Raw genomic sequence first — 21325 nt, 5'->3', positions numbered from 1 at the left:
TAGTAGTTTCTGAATACAGATGGCTTCCTAGTAACGTTTAGATGAAGAGCGATTTATTAGGGACTGAATTGCATATCCTCTGCGTACAGGCAAAAAGGAGCATGGATGAGTAGCATCTGGAATGGTGGCTATAAACTGAACTGCTGAACAGGTTCCAATTTAGATCTTTTTCCAGTTGACCACAAGACCACAAAGCTGTAAAGTGGAGTTAATGTTCTGTAATAGCAGCTCTATAGAATGGCCAAGAAAAACCAGTCGTCCAGGTCAGGAAACACACAGGAAACTAAGGACCTCACATGTGAAACTACCACTGCATTTTGTAAAGACGCCAGGGGTCATAGATAAACCAAAAGATTGGATGGCATACTGGCAAACTTCACCCTTAAACAAGAAACTCTTTAAAACTTATTCAAACACCTCAGGTATGGGACATTTTCCTCCATATTCTTTCCCTACAAAGAAAAATTGGATGAGGGAGTCCCATTAGGCCTCTGTAGAGGAGACCTTCTGAATTGTGCTAATCTGTAAGAGCAGTGGTCCCCAGCCCCTGGTCCGAGAACCGGTATCGGTCTGTAGATCAGTCGGTACCGGGCCGTGGCTTCTCCTTGCCCTCCTCCGCGGCTGCTGCCTTGGGGGCTGCCCTGCCACTCTGCCACCAGTTCCCCTTTGGTGCTCTCCAGCAGCTGCCATTGCTGGGGCTCCCCTTCAACGGGGCACTGCGCAGCAGCTGCTGGCAGTGCCCCCCAGCGGGCGGCGAGAAGTCAGGGGCGCCGGCGGGAAAGAAAGTGGAGCAGGGGCTCAGGCAGTGGTGGCGACATCCCTCGGCAAACAACTACCCCCCCCCCCCCCGGGCCTCAGTAAAATTTTCAAGTGTCAACTGGTCCCCGGTGATAAAAAGGTTGGGGACCACTATGTAAGAGTGTTTGAGTTTCCAACCCCAACTCAGAAAGAGAGTCATCAATAGCTCAGGCAAAGGAGGACAAGTCCAGAACCAAGTCCAGAACCAAATTCTACAATTACTAACACTGAAACATCCTCTGTAGAACAAACTGTGACCGTCTATTAACCAACCTGGGGTGCTCATCCTGTACTAGTCAGGAAGAAGTTGGCTGCTGGCCTTGATTATCCTTAGAAGCTTATCACTTATGGCTGGCTTTTGGGCTAGATCCCCCCCTCTTGCCTTCTCTGCTGACCTTGTAGTGCTGGGCGATGGAGAAGTTATGCAGGAGGGCAATGAGTATAATCTTTCTGGCTCCTGTTGTTGGCTTGATTGGCACCTTGGAAAGTATCTCTGTTTAAAATAAGGAGCAGCTGTAGTAAACCTTAAGGATCTGGTTGTTCGCTTGTTACATTTCATTTGGGTCAGGATGTCATCTGGTTTTGCAGAAAACAAAGAGGTGCCTTCAAATTGCAGGTCCTCAACCTTAGTGTCATAGGGCAGGGCTGTTGACCACCGCCAAGCATGCCTTTGAAAAACTAGAGATGATACCAAAGCTCAACAACTGAGTCTACTCCATGCTTCCAACATGGATCTGCTGATTTGATAAACACAGAGCCTCAATCTGACTGTTTCGTCATCAAGGAGCTCTTCAACTTACGGTGACAATTTTCCCCTCAGAAATAACTGATATGTGGCCAATATGGCCTGGTGGTGTGATATCCGGAGATCCAATACAGCTGAGGAATAAAGTTTTCTTCCTATGGTGTCCAGTTTTTGCCCTTCTTTATCACTGAGTATAGAGTGAGAAGCCTGTCTTAGTCTTGTATTTCTTCAACAATAAGTGATGATATGGAGGTGGATGATCAAATAAGACAGGACAGCCTTCCCCCTTTATTTGGTAAAGTTTTTCAACCTTCCATGAAGGAGCTGGAATTGACGCTGGTTTCTCCCAAACAGATTTAGCAATGTCCCCAAATCCATTTAAAATTGGAAGTGTTATTACTCCAGGGGAGTCAGACTGCAATCTTCCTATCCTCAAGCTTTGGAAATTTCCAAGGCTCTCGTTACATCCAGAAGTTGTCCTCACCGTATCCAGGAGTTGTCTATTAAGGGAAAATAGACGTCAGATCCTCCACGGTGTCACCAGGGGATGAACATGAAGGAAGACTGGAACTACGGTAGGATCCAAAGGCTCTTTCATCTTCCTCTGAAAGTGGTGGTAAAAAGAACTCTGAGGAAAATGACTTGGAACCTGTATTGATGCATGCCCCTCTCAATTCCTGGCCAAAGTAATCTGGCCCCACAGGGCTAAAAGTCAGAGACAAAAAGTATGGATAAGGTTGCCATGACATGGATGCATACACAGGCCACTGCGGGGGCAGTCTTGGATCCAACAGGCAGGGTAGTGGAACTTCACGCAAGGCCAGTTGCTCAGTATCAATCCCACCTGGTGATTGGGAGGGTATAGATGGTCTAAGAGGTGGTGGGAAGAATCTGTTTTCATTGCCTGATCTGGTTCCAACCTCAAGGTTTGTTATTGGCTTGCTGAAGTTGGTGGAGTCTTTATGCCTAGTTATCAGTGGTTTTTTTTTTTGCAGGAAGCCCAAAAGAGCTTCCATGGAGTCGGGGACCAAGATTTTCTTCTGGTCGGATCTGATCGCGATGGTTCCAATCTTGAACCCGATGGAACCGAAATCACTGAAGACAACTGGGATGAGTACTCAACCACGGCAGGTGACTTTGCTGCATGGACAATGCATTCTCTCTCTAGGCTGTTTTCACATGTGAAGCCCTTTCCTTCTGGGCTGTTGGTGCAAATCGTTGACAACACCTGCCTTTGGAAACGTTGTGGTTTTTCCTAGACATACTAAGCAGCAAAGATCACGCTCGCCCATTTGCATCATCTTTGTTCCACAGTGGGAACATTTCTTAAACATTTCTTTTTGTGCCATGACCTCTGGCATGTTTCAAATGACAATACCAATGTTAAGGCTCTGTTCTTCTGTCGGCTGTTATTCACACTTCCTCTCTTTTCATAGAATCGTGGAATCATAGAGTTGGAAGGGACCTAATGGGTCATCTAGTCCAACCCCCTGCACTATGCAGGACACTCACAACCCTATCGCTCGTCCACTGTAACTTGCCACCCCCTTGAGCCTTTGTTTACAGAAATGAGATCACTAGAAGATGCCCTCTCCTTGTGGTGGTGAAGAGATGAGGGGGCGCTCTCCCTCAGAACAGGTGAAGTTTGGGAGGGAAACACAGTGCGTGCGTTCAGAGGTGAGCGCCCCTCCCTTTCACAAAGCTAAGAATGTCTCCGTGGCTGAGCATGTGGGGCGGCAAAGAAGTCACAAAAATGAATAATGGATCGTGTTGGGAAAAAAAAACTGATTACAAATGTTCGCAAAACAAGCAATAACGGTGCAGATTGCGCTGATTAGCACCTGCATGTTCAATGCACGCACAGTAGGTGGTTTGCTATTCCCTTAATTTTTTTCCTTACTTTTGCTAGTTTGTTTGCTTTTGGCTGGCATGCCTGCTGCAGCTCAGTTATGGTGGCTCCAAAAGTTCTTCAAAGAACGAGGCGTTCAGAAGTGGTTTGGGGTCACCTGCCTCTGCACAGGACTTCCATGGTGGTCTCAGATTCAAAAACGGACTAGGGTTGACCCTGCTCAGCTTCCCAGATCTGACGAGATCGGGCTGTCCTGACTAGCACACCTCTAGGAGGAAACACACACGAAACAGCATTGGCTGACTATGTGTGTGCGTGCGTTCAGTCTCACGTTTGTGACTTTAACACAGTGGCAGAATTAACATACTTGAGAGGCAGCAGCTAAGATGCAGCAGGGTTAAGACTTCCTTTTCTACCTATGGGGGTGGGGGGAAATGCATGCGCTGTTGTAAGAACTGCGTCCTTATTTTGCTACAGTGACATTGTATAGATGCGTTTGCATTCTCAAAGCTAAAATTGCCGTATTCATACAGGGGTGGCTTTTGGACCACAAAAAAAAAGGCGATGTTTGGGGCCAAGGCACCAGCATGGCCAAAAGCCACATGGAACAGGGTCTGTAGCGAGGAAGGGAACTGAGCGAGATTGAATGAACAACCTCGCGACATCCAGCCCAGTATATATTAATGAAGCTCTGCGGAATTCATTCCATCCACACAAATGTCCGTTTGCTTCTGGGCGGCTGCAAATCACAACCATTTTGCTTGTTCAGACTGCAGAAGGAGTCTTCAGTGCCAGGAGAGGAGCACGATTCCTAGCTGAGAAGTTCAGAAGGGCCAGGCTCCTTGAACAGACCGTGTTGTTTTCTGTGCCATTCCGAGGCACCTAGATCTTTGTAAACAAATCTCGGTGCTTAACTATGTAGAATGCCCACATCCCGGCAGCCCTTACAGGTACGGCTGCCCCCCCCCCCCCCCCCAGTTCTCCCAAGAAACGACTCAGGATCTTGCACCCGCGATTAGAAGTGAGTGACATCCGATTTCCAAGGAGCTGCCCTCCGTGTGCTTGAAAAGCAAAATTAGTCCCTCGTGGGGGGCAGGGGGCAGAGGGAAGCGAGCGACGGGGAGAGGGGGGTCTCTCCCCACAGCATGAGTCAGCACTTTCCGACCGCCGATCCACAATAGCGAAAGATACCACGGAGACACGGGAAAATAGATGGGGGCAATTACAAACAGCCAGGCGTGATGGATGGTTGACATGGCTAGGGCCTCGAGTGGATGTCAGGATGGCGGATGCTTTTGCATTCCAGTCACTGCCGCTGCGGTTGCCAGGGGCAACCGTGGTGCTGAAGCCAATAAAAAAAGGGGAGAGGAAATGAGGGAACACTCAACCTTGGAGGAAGCTGTAGGTTATACGCTATAAATTATGTCACTCCGTAGCTATATGCCGTATCAAAATTCAGGAAACCTTTATGCAGCTGCCAGGAGGACTGAGTCAATCACAGTGTCTGTTTTTGCCATAAAGCACGTATTGTATAAATAAGACTTCTACGAAGTTTAAAGCCCCTCATCCCAAATCCTTATTTATTATGGGAGCAGAAGGGGGGTGGGGTAGCGGAGAGGTCACAAAAACAAGCGTCAGACAATGCAGGTATTCATCTCTGCACTCCCCCGTATTTCCCCCTTTCCCTACCTGTCCTATTTTGGCAAAAGAATTCAAACCACATTAAGCGTTTGTGTTAATTTTTTTAAAAATGCCCTGTAGATCTTCACAAATTATTAAGGGCAAAGCGTCCCCAAGATTTTCAGAAAGCTGGTCATTGGGGAAGCGTTGCTGAATATGTTTTTTCTGTGCTTTGTGCTTAAATGGTTCATATTCAAGTCAGTCATTCCTGCCTGATCGGTATGTATGGTCTGTTTGAATCTGAAATCAAAGGGCTGGGACATCAGGATGCACAAACACCCTACCGGCATTTCTGCAGTTCCTCTCGGTATGTTTGCAGCGCCCTTGTCAGTGGATCAACCTCGCTTTTACTTGAGTCGGGCTGTTTCTCTCTCCCAAAATCCTAAATGTGAGAAGGATGTTTATAACACAGGACAGCATAAATGCAGCAGACTGAAAAAGGACCGGCTTCATACTGCAGCATTTAGGACTCGGGGTGCCTCAAGTCCCAGCGCTAGCTAAGTCAGAAGCTAACGTTCATGGAGTAAACCTTGACAGAACTGAGAAATAGGACATCTGCTCTAGATGTTCCCTGCAAATTGGTGACCATCTGAAACGGAGACATCTGTGAAAAGAGTCTCACCCGCTGTGTTAACTCCCCCCCCCCCACAAAAATCAGTTCCCTTTGCAAATTAAAGAGAACAGCTTGCAGGGTTAGAAACATTGTCCAAAATTTGATTGGCACTAACGTCCAAACTACTAGGGCTGAATTTGGATAAGGTCATTCTATTCTATTTGATTTATTTGCTTTTTATAAGGTTCTCCCGACAAGTGGGCTTGGGGACGTTTGTAACAATAAAGAATAAAAACACTTTTTAAAACCAGCTCCCCCCCCCCCCAACATATTCCACTAGTTAACAGAGCACAGTATGGGATGCGGGAGGGGAGGCCTGTCTACTTCCAGCAGGTAGAAGCCTGCCACTTTGCAGACCCTGCAGAACTATGATTGTTCCGCCAGGGCCCGGATCTCAACTTGCAACTCATTCCACCAAACTGGGTCCAGAGCCGAAGAGGCCCTGACTCTGGTCAAGGCCAGGCAAACATCTGCAGGGCGAGGGATTACACCACTTGAAATTCAAGCAGAGATGCATAAATCTAACCTACATCTATTACAACTGAGGTCTCTTTTCCCAAGCATTCTCCAAAGGTTCTCTGATAGCGATGAAGATGTCAGCCATGAGCAAGCAAATGACACATAAATGAAGGGGAGGGAAACGCTACACTTTCTCTTAGTAGGTTTTTCCCTTCTCTGGGCTAGTCTGCTCTACTTCTCCCAAATTTTCCTTCCAGCAGCAGCCGCTAAGGGAGATGGGAGAGGTGTCGGACTAGATCAGGGGTAGTCAAACTGCGGCCCTCCAGATGTCCATGGACTACAATTCCCAGGAGCCCCCTGCCAGCATTCGCTGGCAGGGGGCTCCTGGGAATTGTAGTCCATGGACATCTGGAGGGCCGCAGTTTGACTACCCCTGGACTAGATAGTTGTGCCCAACAACGGAGGGATCTCAAACAGGGACTCTATAAGGAACCGGAAATGCACATGCAGATCCAACTACTAAGGGAGAAGCTTTGGATTGTCAACTCTGGGCTAGTAGCTTCCTGGTGGTTTGAGAAGGCAAGGTTTGGGGAAGGGACAGGACAGGACCGAGGGGGGTTGCCAGCTCCAGGTTGGGAAAAACCTGGAGATTTTGGGGGTGGAGCCTGAGGAGGAGTGGGGGGGTCGAGGAAGGGAGGGACTGATTCAACCTTCCAAAGCGGCCATTTTCTCCAGGTGAACTGATCTCTGTTGCCCGGATCTCCAGACGCCATCCGAAAGTTGGCAATGCTAGCTGTTAGTGGAGTTTAATGCCACAGAGTCCTCCAGCTAAAACAGCTGGTTTCTCTAGGGCAGGGGCTCATGGGAATCTCAGTCCACAGACACCTGGCAAGCCACCATTTGGCCAGCCCTGCTAATCTGGAGATCGGGGTTTGATTCCCCGCTCCTCTACACGCAGCCAGATGGGTGACCTTGGGCTCGTCCTGGTCCTGCTAGAGCTGTCCTCACACAGCAGTTTCTCTCAGAGCTCTCTCAGCCCCACCTCCCTCACGGGCTGTCTGTTGAGGGGAGAAGAAGGGAAGGCGACCGTAAGCCCCTTTGAGACTCCTTCAGGTAGTGAAAAGCGGGGTATAAAAACCAATTCTACTTCTTCAGCATCTAGCCTTTCTACACACACATACACACCCACACCCAAACCGCACCCACACCCACACCCAGCACACCATGAGATTCATTTTAGTGCCGTATAACCACATAAAAGTAGTGGATAATACAAAATCCTTGCGTGAAACCTCAATTAACATTAGGAAGCGAACAAGCCCAGAAACCACCAGCAGCCACCATCCCTAGTGAACTCCAAGACATCCTGACCACCGGTCAGTGCCCATGCCCCAACTGGCATGTGAAGTATGCAAGACAATAGAATTTGTACGGAATGTGGCCACATGCTTCAATCGCTGTGCACCCAGCTTGCAAAATGGTCCAATGAATGTTGCCTGAGGTGGCCAAAACCCGGGAAGCAACCGTGTGATAAATCCCCGCTCTAGATGTTGCTCCGGTCAACCCACCTCCTCAACCCACCAGCTGGGTAGTTTGAATTGAACCAGGATTTAGATGTGTCGTTCCAGACCTAATGAGCAAGCAGGGGGGCGAAGAATCTGCCGGGCTAGCGTGGAAACAAATTTGGGGGAGAGAAACTTGATGCAGGGTACTTGGTTTGCGGGATACACACACACACACACACACGTCTGTGGGCGTCTTTCGCTTTTGTCTATGTCCGATGGGATTCAGAAATGAAACTCTTCCTTGTAGGTCAGGGCAAGCAGTTTTCAACTTGATTCCTGCCAGCTGCGGCGACTAGACGGACACGTTACTGTAACAACATAAACTGGCCAGAGAAAAAGCAGAGGTAGTCATTGCTCCGTTTATGACGTATCCCAGCCGTGCACCAGTCCTTAACAGTCAGAACTTGTGTGATTCAGAAAATATCCTAGAAAGTCATACTCATCTCCTCTAGTGCAAAGTCTTGACCAGAAGGCAGCCGCTGTCATTTTTATTATGCAGTTTTCATGAGATACCACTGATTCTGTTCTTAGGGGGTGCAAAGCAGCTTTAAAATGAGTGTCTTGAACAAACCAAACCAAACAAACAGAAAAAAAAGAAAGAAAGAAAAAAACAACACAAATTACCATGCAGAAATTTTCACCTTTAAATCAGCTTCCGCCCGCAGAGCAATTCGATTGCGTTGCCAATACGAAATTCTTAAGGAAAAACAGGTTGGTTATTTAAATGTAATAAAGTTCATTCCCCTCTCCCTTTAAATGTAGCAAAGGGAGGCAATTCTAAAAGCCCTGATCAATCATAAGGAGCTTTGTTGTTGTTGTTGTTGTTTTAAAAAATCCCATAGAATACAAAGCAGTCTTCCCAGAACATTCAAGCATAGTAAAAGGAGGGTGTGGGGAGGGAAAGAGTAAATAGATAAACATCACAAACGCAGGCTGAACTGGAGTGGTGCAAACCCAGGTTATCGCTGCGAACTATTCTTTTCCATCTCTTCTGCTGGAGTCCCCTTGTAGAGGCTTCAATTGTCCCCCCCCCCAACTTTACGTAATGTCACTAAGCTCTAAGGCCCTCTGGGGTCACTCCCAAATCAGCTCTGTGACTCTTTCACAGCTGCAGCCGAAATGCGGCGATGCCGACCCAATGCAGACTGCACCAGGTCTTTTGAATGACTGCAGAGGCCGAACGCACAACGCTACCTTATTGCAGGGCCTCCCTTTGGACCTAGCCAGTGCCCTGCAGGAAGCTGCAGCCAGGGCTGGCCGAATCTATTTTTTCCCCCCATTCAAATCCAATCGTGTCCGTGATAGCGTTTCCTTAAAGCGATCTAGCCCCCCCCACCCACCCTCCCAGCTTTATGACTAATTTCGACCAGCCTTTCAGCCGCTTCTTGTTCGAGCAGCAGCAAATCACTTGCAAGCCTAATTTATGTCCTCCAGAGGCGCGGCGAAGTTGGAAGAAGGGGACGCTGTCGTAGTCGTCGCTTGAGAGAGCAGTCTTCCTTGGTGCAGTTCCTCCCACTTGCTCCTGTTGGCCACTACCGAGTCCAGCATGGGCTGCAGTTTGCTGTTGACTTTCACTAAAATCTGAGAGAAAGCAGAAGAGGAGAGAAATCACAAGCCACCGAGCAGGGGATTCATCCCGCTACAGCAGAGAATATTTGCTAGGCTCCATTTCTCATGGGGTTCATTTCCCACGGTTGCCTGTTGATTTACTACTGACTCACTCCTGGGGTCTGTTTCTTGGGTATGACAGAGTCTGAAGCTAGACATTAAGGAAATGGTTTCTACACAGATTCCATCATGTCACAGTGGTGAACAGTGCTGCCAAGTCAAGCCAACTTATGGCAACCCAGGTTCTCTACCTGGGGGTTAGGACTCCTTTGGGGGGTCGAACACACCCTTTCACAGGGGTCGCAGCAGGGCAAGCAGCTTGGCCAGGGGGGTGCCATCTACCCAACAGCCTTGCGGGGTAGATCGAGATAGAGCGTTCGTCTGTCTGGAGCAGGGGAAAAGAGCGAGATCGGCATAGTGGGACAAGAGGCAGAACTGAACTGAGAAACTCCAGGGGGAAAAAACAATTTATATACAATCATGAACAATGGATCTTCACACCATTGCTCAGTTTTGGTTTAATATCTGTGAAGGAACACTTGCATAATTTTAGGGTTGGAGGGGTCACCACAAGATGAGGAACTGTATTAAAGGGGAAGGTTGAGAACTACTGCTATAAGGATTTTCAAAATTTGGGCTGAGCTTGGGAGAATTTGGAGCTTGGGAACCCATGGTCAGGGAAGGAGCTTTCCCTGAACATTTACTTGACATTTGGCTGTTTTGGGCCATCCATTTAAACCTACAATTTCCCCCCAGCCCCCGAAAAACGGAACAGTTTTTTCAGTGACTGCAATTCAATCCTCCTGCACCTTCCACAATCGGCAAGTAAGGAAACACCTCATCCTTTGCACACCCACGCCACTAACTGCAGAGTAAGGCTAATCTAGACGGGGTGCAGGAACAGAGAGGGACTGGATGATTAATACTGACGGAGCGCCTGAAAGAGCTCCATCAGCGTCAACCAAATGCTAGCGCTCCATTGAAAAAGGGGAGTGGAAAGAAGGTCAAAGAGTTTGAGAAATGGGTGGCTGGGCCTATGCCAGGGGTAGTCAAACTGCGGCCCTCCAGATGTCCATGGACTACAATTCCCAGGAGCGAATGCTGGCAGGGGGCTCCTGGGAATTGTAGTCCATGGACATCTGGAGGGCCGCAGTTTGACTACCCCTGGCCTATGCTGTCAGAGTAATTCTTCTTCACACAACTTTGGATCTTTACTTTGGACCTTTGGGACTCCCTTGCTAGAGACTCCTTGGTGGAGCTCTTCAATGGATCTGAACCACGGGTAGTCAAACTGTGGCCCTCCAGATGTCCATGGACTACAATTCCCAGGAGCCCCTGCCATCTGGAGGGCCGCAGTTTGACTACCCCTGAAATTCTGAACTATACCTGTTCTTCTTATATATGATTAGGCTATCAGCCTATTTCCCCACTCCCTATGCTGTTTATTCTCGCCAGGGAAATAACACACACACCTTTCTCTCTTGGAAAGAAAGATACGGGCTGTTTATCAATTCTTATGTAAATAACAACTCAGAGGTTTAGAATTCAACGAGCCAGGATAAGGACACCATTAAGCCAAGCTCAACTATTCATTAGTGCCCTAGAGATATTAAAACGCAGCAGAATAAATTGGAATAGACATTTCCCTGGTCTTTGATTTTCAGTCTTAAGTAAAGTATAGGCAGTTAATTCTATAGAACAGTGGTGAAATATATAGTGTAATTTAAAAAAAAAACCTCTGTAGTTTGTTATGCACATTAATCAGGTGACATTTGGACTAGAAGTACTCCAAAGGGTAGATTTTATGAACAGGGCATAAAACGTCTTTCATTAGGGGTTCCTTTGATATTTAAACCCTATTTGTGTATTTAGTACACTTTGGCTTTGGGACATGGATTCACTCCTTTAATTAAACACCCTACTATAATTCCTATGGAAATTAGCCTTTTAAAAATAATTTGGCTACCAAAGCATTACTGATACAAAGTACACTATTTGGATTTTATATCTGCCTGAGATGTAATTAAAAACTCATTTGATTACTATATATTTTGGCTCTTTTACTTATTAAATCCCTGTAATCAATTTCTTTTTATGAAGCTTCTGGGAAATTATCTCAAAAGTAACACATTTCTCTCCTCCCGGCAGATTCCTTGAACATTTACTAAATTACTTTCTTAGCACCTGCCTATATCTGCATCAATTGACCAATTTATTCCCAGGCTGCTGAATTCTTCTGGCTTTAGCACAACTCGGGTGGAATACTTTTTGCTCCTGCATCCCCTTCCGTGTTGCTTAAGGCCAGTGGCTCCCTGGAACAACCATTTCTACCCCTCTCATTCACTGCCTTAGAAACGACGTTTTCAAAGCTGGTATGCCATAAAAAAGCCACATGCTTCAGTCTAAGGGCCCTTTCCATACTGGGGCATGTTGGCACAGCTGCGGCATTGTTCTTCGAAGTGGAATTAAAATTGGGGCTCTCCTAAGCTCTTAATATAGTGCCATGTTTCCTGTAACAATCTCGCAGTGTCCCTCTCTACTCACGACAGGCAAGCTATTAAGCAAGTTTAGTCTGAATGCCTATTTAGTTCATGCTAGGGTTGACAACTCTGGATAGTTGGGTAAGGGAGGGATTTCAGCGGGGTATGTTGCCATAGTTTGCTTTCCAAAGCTGGCATTTCCTCCAGGGCAGTCTTTATCAATTTTTTTAACCTTGAGAATCCACTGAAATAGTCTTCAAGGTTCGAGAAACCCCAGAAGTGGGACAACTGTGCAAAAGGGGACAACGGATGGAACACAAACTAATTCACAAAGCTTTACAAACTAATTCACAAAGCTTTATGTCACAGCCAAAATGGGGCCTAAAATTTTACTTTTGATAGAAGTGACTACCATAAACATTACCGTTTGCAAAACTGGAAAGAACAAGGGGCTGTTTGAATTAGCACTGGCTAGTTTCTTACGGCTTATATATATAACCCCCTGGTTGAGAAAGCTCCAGGGGAACCTTTGTGGTCTGGAGCTCTCACTTGTAATCCTGGGAGATCGCCAGTCCCCACTGGAGGTCATCAGCCCTAGTTCAAACATGTGCTAAGGATTGCAAACCTAATTCAGTAAAAACTCCCTGTTACGTCTGAAGTCAGTTCTGCTTCTCCTAACAGTCAGCAATCCAGAAATTGGTCCTAATATTGGCTACCAATATTATTAAAGAAGAAGAGTTGGTTCTTATATGCTGCTTTTCTCTACCAGGAGTCTCAAAGCGGCTTATAATCACCGTCCTTTTCCTCTCCCCACAACAGACACCCCTCTGAGGTAGGTGAGGCTGAGAGAGCCCTGATATTACTGCTCGGTCAGAACAGCTTTATCAGTGCTATGGGGAGCCTAAGGTCACCCCGCTGGCTGCATGCGGAGGAGCAAGGAATCAAACCTGGCTCTCCAGATCAGAAGTCCGCACTCCTAACCACTACACCAGCTCTGACTCTCTAACCCTTTTGCTATTTCTTGTCTCTTTGTATCCATAGTAATCCTGACACTTTCTTGTTCTTTAGCAAAAGTTTTTAAAAAATCATTAGCATAAAAAAAGAAAGATTTTTATAATACGACAGAAAAAGGCACACCTGTCTCTATGGGGAAGGAACTGTGAGAACATGACAGTGATGGTTCATCCAGGAAATACAGGGCAAGCAATACTGAAAGAGGGGTCATACTACCCAAAACATCACCCTCCTCATAGTCCATTTCCCCATATTGCATGCATCAATAACGTGCAATTATGTGCATCAATCTGGCAGTCCACAACGGACAGGTGTGGCAATTTGTATTCGAAGTCAGAAAGATGACAGAGAATTCTGCAACGTAATAGTTCAGCTGTGAGGTCATCTGGATTTCCCACAAGGAACCAAGGTCAGAGAAAACTAGTGCCCAGTCTCCAAACACTGATGCCAGATGTGGGTGAGAATAGAAAAGCACAGCAGTAATAGTTTAATACAGTATTCTATGTCTTTATACCATTTCCCCCCCACTGATTTTTTCAGTGTGCCTTTTTGGGCCCCATACACTTCTTAGGATGGTACTGCCACTGGATCACACAAGCATCCACTAGAGCAGAGGAAGTCAACCTGTGGTCCTCCAGATGTTCATGGACTACAATTCCCATGATACCCCTGCCAGCATTTGCTGGCAGGGGCTCATGGGAATTGTAGTCCATGGACATCTGGAGGACCACAGGTTGACTACCCCTGCACTAGAGAACATCTTGAATCCAACAAGCAATGCAGCCTTCCCCATGGTTTGCCACCAGCTACATGTAAATGCAACACCTTTACCATTCAGCCATCATTGCTAATCAGTGAACAGATTGCACCTCCATAAATGTGATTAGCCCCCTTTCAAATACATCTCATTCAGCAGTCACCCATTTATTGGAAGGATATTTCAAGTTTTACTGAACAGAGTGGTAGAATAAAGGCCATTTTTTTCTACTTCAGTGCTGATGTCTCCTTATAAAGGTAAAGGTATCCCCTGTGCAAGCACTGAGTCATGTCTGACCTTTGGGGTGACGCCCTCCAGCGTTTTCATGGCAGACTCAATACGGGGTGGTTTGCCAGTGCCTTCCCCAGTCTCCTTATAAGCTAACCTTAAATATAGCACATAGCAGTCACTGATGAACTCTTTAATGGATTCCTCCAATGAAAAGGAGGCTGGTAGAATCATTCCTGGCAGTTTCATTCTAACCCAACTCACAAGGGATGTCTCTCCTTGAGCTTTCTCAGACACCAGCGGCTTCCCCCCCCCCCCCCGGTAAATCTCTCCCAGCATCCCGTCTTCGCCACCGTGCAATCTCCCAGGGTGACCAAGGACACTTGCTAATCCAAACTGACTCAAGTCAAGACCAGAAAAACAGCAGCTTAACCGGCACCAACAAGATATACCGATTAGAGGGCTCATCTCTGGATCTGGGAAACCAAGTTTAAATCTAACACGCTGGAACGATGCAAATGACTTCCTATCTGTGGAAAAGAGCAAGAGTCCAGTAGTCCCTTAAGGACTAACAAATTTGGGGCAGGGTATGAGCTTTTTTGAGGAACCGCTCACTCATATCCTGCCACAAATGTTTCGTCTTTCAGATGCTACTTGATTCTTGCTGTTTCCTTTTTTATTTTTATAAGATTTTTATTTTTATTTTCCAGGATTAAAGATAATGAAATACAGGCAATCTACATTGTTAGTACAGTAGAAAAAAGGTTATGCTCTTCATTTGATACATTTAATTCCCCGTTTCAATCCCCTTTTAAAATATTTAAAGATAATACAATGCAAGTAATCTACATTATTGATACAGAAAGAAAAGGATTATGCTCTTCGTTTGATACACTTGATACCCCGTTTCAATCCCCTTTTAGGTAAATCAGATAAGGGCCCCATTGTTCTTGAAAACCCTCTTCTCTTCATTTAAGATTATAAGACTCCACATGGCTACAATATTATGGACTTTTACCCAAAGCTTATAAACTTTTTCACGTTTCCACCACATTTAAAAAGAGAAGTCTACTTTGTTACCATCGTTTCAACATTTGTTTGCATAGTTTTTAACAATTTTAGCAATCATAAACAATTTATACTTAGCGTGGTCTTAGAGCCATCCACATTTCCACTAGGGAAAAGAAGAAAGGAAAAAATAAAAGCTGTTTCCTGTCGTTACAGAAAGCCTAACACGGCTCCCGTCCAGCTTCCCTTACTCTGTCCAGGGTCCTGATAACTTGCCTGGCATCACAGGCCTTTGCACATTCCTGCTTGCTAAATGCTTATGTTTCTAAGAAGGCATTCTCCATTGCCCCATGCCCTATCACTAAGACGTGACTCTCCTTAGATCTAAGCCATGAGCAAGGCATTTAGCAAATTGGTTCAAAGGCGTCTGGATATTTCTTTTTTTTTTTTTTAATGAAAGAAAACCAACTTCTATTCAGGTCTTCTTTCATTTAGAGAGGTATCGTTCTTGGCCTGCTCAGCCAATAAAACAAAACTGGGAGCCACTTGTCAAAATCTCGAGGAGAGCTGTAATTTTGGAGAACCTCTCTCTCGTTCTCATACATATTTACAGCAACTTTCTCATGTCAACGCTATGCCCTTGTGTCAAGGATGTGACTCGCACGCCTAGGTATTCTAAGTTGATCTCCTGGACCAGGGGTAGTCAACCTGTGGTCCTCCAGAGGTCCATGGACTACAATTCCCATGAAGTCCCAATCATGGGAATTGTAGTCCATGGACCTCTGGAGGACCACAGGTTGACTACCCCTGTCCTGGACCTTTTGGTCTCTCAAAGTGGAATGGATCTGGGGTCTACAAATCATTTCCATGGTCACAGTTACTCTTCCCACCCCATCCTCCTACAACTAGTTAGTTTAGAACAGGCTTTCGGGACCAGGGTTTCAAGAAAGACCTGGGGGTTTCTTGAAGACCCGAAAGGTTTTCCAAATGGGTGAGAATTTATATATATATATAAGTTGTTAAATGTTTATCAGGTGATACGATCCTGTATGGGCCTCCCACCCTCTCCCAGAATGGCCAATTATGGCTCTGGAGAGGGGGAAGGGGAGGGGCCCTGGGTGTGCATGCACGCAGCTACGCTTCCTAAGAATTGCGCCACTTCTGGAGTTTCTCAAAGCCTTAAGAATGTTTCAGGGGGGTTTTCAATGATCAAAAAACAGAGAAAGACTAGTCTAGAAGAATGAGAGGAAAACGAACAAACCCTAGGACAGTTCGAATCCAGCACCTTATTTTCAATGACGTTCCCTACTTTTCTAGTTTGGTGAAAGCTGGAAGGCAAAAAAGCCATGAGAAACTGGACAAGCGCAGATTCAAACAGCCCCTTGCTCCTTTAAGTATTGAGAAGGGTAATGTTTATGGTAGTCACCTCTATCAAAAGTAGAATTTTAGGCCCCGCTTTGACTGTGATGTAAAGCTTTGTAAATTAGTTTGCGCACCACCCATTGTCCCCGAAGACCCGTTCCACACCGGATGGTGTGTCACCTGATGAATTACAAACTGAACTTTCTGCTGCAATGTATATTTTTCTTCAGGGCTCCCATCCAAATATTGACCATTTCTGAACCGGCTTGATTCACGAGCCTTGACAACAGCACACCGTCGTCTTTCTGCAGATCTAACACTTGTAAAGTGTGTATATGCAATCCAGACCGTATAAATTCTGTTTTATTACGGAGCAGAATATCTGAAAGCCACAGGCTGCGATGTTCATGCTGCTTAGTAACCCGCTGGGTTCTAATTAATCATTTTTACTGTATAGGCAATTGAGAGGCAACCTAGTGACTAGTCACTCCAAAGGGACAAAAGGTGTAGGCACGTCAAAGTCCTGCAGAAGTTAATGGAGTCAAAGCCAGATTGCAGTTTGTGCTTTGCTGACTCCATTATTCCACGGATAATGCAAAGAGCCTGGAAACTTTCTAGTCCAGATTTGCAGGACTTTCTCCCCCCTACCCAACTACTCCTTGGGTGGAACCGAAGTTGAAAAAGCAGGGGGGTTGCTGCGAAAACACAAGAATTGTGTAATTTTTTCTCTTTTTGACATCTTGCCATAATTGTGTTGAGAGAGTCCCTGCTCCAATTTTCCTACGTGGGAAATTTACTACGTGGTAGTATAGTAGTGATGATGATGATGATGATGTTGGATGATGGGGACCATTTATACGCATTGTTCCCGGGGCGAAGAGAGTAATTTGACTCGTGGCAGCCATTTCCACAGGTGGTTCCATGCCCTCATAGCATTAAATTCTGCCTTTGGGTTTCAGCTTTGAAACGCAAAACTTTCCCCGGAGGTTATGCAAAACCGCGATTGCTTCAGCCTTAGCCCTGCAAGAAGTGCTTCTCAGCGATCCTTCCCCAGAAAACCATCAACATTTTGTCACTGTTAGTCAATGACTGATTGGCAGTCGACCCCTCGGAGTTCATAAAACCGGGGGTGAACAACAACCCTAGTTAACCCCAGACTTCTGTCCTCTGTGCTCAGCAGTGAAAACTACTGTCGCTTGGTTTTGAACATCAGAATTGTTTATTGCAATAGCTGCCCTTCACTGATCACGTGTATCTTTCTGGTGTTGGCGACGGAAAGGACTGTCAGGTGGTACCCGATCTATGGCAATCCTATAGGGCAGGGGTAGTCAACCTGTGGGCCTCCAGATGTCCATGGACTACAATTCCCATGAGCCCCTGCCAGCATTTGCTGGCAGGGGCTCATGGGAATTGTAGTCCATGGACATCTGGAGGCCCACAGGTTGACTACCCCTGCTATAGGGCAGTGGTTCTCAACCTGGGGGTCGGGACCCCTTTAGCGGTCGAAAGGCCCTTTCACAGGGGTCACAACAGGGCAAGCAGCTTGGCCGGGGGACGCCATCCACACAACACCCTTGTGGGGTGGATCGAGATAGAGCATTCGTCTGTCCGGAGCAGCGGAAAAGAGCGGCATGGTGGGGCAAGAGGCAGAACTGAACTGAGAAACCCCTGGAAAAGAAAAACAATTTATATACAATCACGAACAATGGATTTTCATGCCATTGGTCAGTTTTGGTTTAATTTCTGTGAAAGAACCCTTGCATAGTTTTATGGCTGGGGGTCACCACAGCATGAGGAACGGTATTAAAGGGTTGCAGCATTAGGAGGGTTGAGAGCCACTGCTCTAGGCGTTTCAAGGCAAGAGACACTCAGATATGGTTTTCCATTGCCGGCCTCTGCGTTGTCACCCCGGTACTCCTTGTGGTCTCTCACCCAAATACTAATCAGATCCGACTCTGCTTAGCTTCTAAGATCTGAGAAGATCAAGCTACTCTGGGTTACCCGGGCCAGGACTGTATCTTGCGACTTTCTGTTAATTAACTAGGGGGACAACTTGCCCATAAACCCTCCCATTTTACACGAATCACCCAAAACCTATTTGAATTAGTGCATGGATTCTTTTCTCCTGGCTTTGCTCTGAATGAACAGTTTGTAAGCTCTTAGCCCTGCTGGAAACATGATGCTAATGCTTTTGTCCATTCTAAGAGGACCATAATCTTGGATGGCCATGGTTTTTGGTGTGGTGGTTAGGAGCAGCAACCTGTATCCTGGAGAACTGGGCTTGATTCCCCATTCCTCTCTCACAGGCAGCCAAATGGATGTCACAGTTCTCTCAGAGCTCTTTCAGCCTCACCCCCCTCACAGGGTGTCTGTTGTAGGGAAAGGAAGGGTAGGTGATTGTTCTGAGACTCCTTTAAGTAGTAAAATGTGGGATACAAAACCCCCAGCTCTTCTTCTAGAAGAAAAGCTGGTTTTTATACTTTACTTTTTACTACCCAAAAGAATCTCAAAGTGGCTTACCATTGCCTTCCCTTCCTCTCCCCACAATAGACACTCTGTGAGGTAGGGGAGGCCGAGAGGGCTCTGAGAGAGACTGCTCTGCAAGAACAGCTCTGACAGGGCTTTGATGAGCTGGCTGCATGTGGAAGAGCAGGGAATCAGATTAGAAGCCCCCAGTCTTAGCCATTATACCAAGCTGGTGTCTCTTGTACAACCTCATGGAACATTGTCCACCACCTTCCTTTCTGTACACTTATGCAATGGTATGACACCAAATAGACTTTTGTGTGTGTGTGTGTTTTCTGACTGCACGTATGAGTCTATGATGAATTAGATTCACCATAGATGATCTAATTTATATTGAATTTATAAAGAGTGACAAAGATAAAACAGGTGGATAAGCATACATAAAAGTGTTAGGTGCTCCACATACCTAGCATACTTAAAGACAGTGGACTCTGACAACGAAACAAACAAAAACACCTACAGACAATCGGTATGCGCAGGTATTGCTGTCACTTGATAACCGTGCATACTGATTAGAACTTAAATAAAAAGCATCATCGTAAGTTAGCCCTGACAACTGTAGGTTTTAGAAATTTTGATAGTAATGCCTGAAGGGTATACTGCTGCCAGGTGGATGTCAAACAGTTTTGTTTGTAGCTTCTTGAGCGCTAGATGTGACAGGGGAAAACAGCCTGTTCTAAGTACCCTCTACCACTACTGGATTTTAGTGAGATTTCAGGTTCTGGGAGGAAGAGTCATCTGGCTGGCCAATGAGGAGACAGTATGCAAGGGATGGCCAAACTGCGGCTCTCCAGATGCCCATGGACTACAATAACCATGAGCCCCTGCCAAGCAGGGGCTCATGGTAATTGTGGTCCATGGACATCTGGAGAGCCAGTCTGGCCACTCCTGCATTATGCTGAGTTAGCCATATTTGTGGTACGATCTAGCACAGGCAGTTCATAGAATAGAATCATAGAGTGGGAAGGGGCCATACAGGCCATCTAGTCCAACCCCCTGCTCAACGCAGGATCAGCCCTAAGCATCCTAAAGCATCCAAGAAAAGTGTGTATCCAACCTTTGCTGGAAGACTTCCAGTGAGGGGGCGCTCACCACCTCCGTAGGCAGCCTATTCCACTGCTGAACTACTCTGACTGTGAAAAATTTTTTCCTGATATCTAGCCTATATCGTTGTACTTGAAGTTTAAACCCATTAAACCCAGTTCTTATGCTCTTAAATAATAAACACCATTCATTATTTTGCAATTGGTCTCTCTCTCTCTCTGCACTTATCCCCTACACCAGTGGTCCCCAACCCCTGGGCCACGGCCCGGTGTTGGGCCGCGAAGGCCTCGGTGCTGGGCCGCAGCTCCCTCTTCCCGCCCCCCCCCCACAGCGAGAAGCTCACCAGGCTGCGAGCAAATCGGCCGCCGAAGCGGTCGATCAGCTTGTGGCCCGGCAAGCTTCTTGCTTTGGGAGGGGGCGGGAAGAGAAGCTTGCCGGGCCACAAGCTAATTGACCGCTTTGGCGGCCGATTTCCTTGCGGCCTGGAGGGGCGGGGAGAGGGAGCTGTGGCCGCCGGCATGCCGGCGGCGCAAACGCACATGCGCAGACTTCCCACGCATGAGCGTTTGTGTCCGGCGGGGTGCAAACACGCACGCACGGCAAGTCTGCGCATGCGCGTTTGCGTGGGGCTGCCGAGCACGTGCGGGGCCCCGGGTCGCCCTCTCCCCGGGCCCCGGGTCGCCCTCTCCCCTGGCAAAGGTTGCGGACCACTGCCCTACACCTGTGGTCCCCAACCTTTTTATCACCGGGGACTGGTCTACATGTGACAAATCATGCACCCAATGGAAAAGATTAGGGGGATCTCCCAACATGTACTACAAGTGGGCTGCTACAAAAAGTTGATATAGTTCCAAATCTATACCCTACTGCCTGCCCTATGCAAGCTTTAGCTTCATTCATACAGCTTGCTCCATTAGTGCAAAATTGAAAGAGGCGGGCAGATGCCACTTTCCCGTTAAAGCCACACAGATTCATTTTACGACGACTACTACTTCACTACTACTTTACTATTACTTCACTATAATTTCACTACCACTTTACTATTATTTCACTACTGCTTTACTATCGCTTTACTACTGCTTTACTATCGCATCACCACTGCTTCACTATCGCTTTACTACTGCTTTACTATCACTTTGCTACCACTTTAGTATCGCTTTACTATCACTTCACCGCTGAGTCACTATCGCTTTAGTATCGCTTTACTATCGCTTTACTACTGCTTCACCATCACCTCACTACTGCTTTAATATCGCTTTACCATTGCTTCACTATCACTTTACTATCGCTTTACTACTGCTTTACTATCACTTTACTATTGCTTTACTATCACTTTACTATCGCTTCACTACTGCTTTACTATCACTTTACTACTGCTTAACTATAACTTCACTACTGCTTTACTATTACTTTACCACTGCTTCACTATCACTTCACTATCGATTCACTACTGCTTTACTACTGCTTTACTATCACTTTACTACTGCTTCGCTATCGCTTCACTACCACTTCACTACTACTTTGCTATCACTTTACTACCGATTTACTATCATTTTACTATCACTTTACTACTGCTTTACTATTACTTT

General features: G+C 46.5%; 1 protein-coding gene across 3 annotated transcripts in view; it reads right to left on the bottom strand.

The window, feature by feature from the left end:
- Positions 1-6582: 6582 nt before the first annotated feature.
- PDE11A (phosphodiesterase 11A) overlaps positions 6583-21325 on the bottom strand; it is a 257181-nt gene continuing 242438 nt past the window's right edge. For all 3 annotated transcript variants that reach the window (XM_077319616.1, XM_077319618.1, XM_077319619.1), the window contains one exon: positions 6583-9290. In XM_077319616.1, coding sequence (XP_077175731.1) covers positions 9126-9290 — 165 coding nt within the window. In that variant the 3' untranslated portion in view covers positions 6583-9125. The remainder of the gene's footprint in view (positions 9291-21325) is intronic.

The sequence above is a fragment of the Paroedura picta genome, chromosome 2 (assembly GCF_049243985.1).
Source record: "Paroedura picta isolate Pp20150507F chromosome 2, Ppicta_v3.0, whole genome shotgun sequence".
Lineage (NCBI taxonomy): Eukaryota > Metazoa > Chordata > Lepidosauria > Squamata > Gekkonidae > Paroedura > Paroedura picta.
This window is presented reverse-complemented; position numbering and strand designations above follow the sequence as displayed.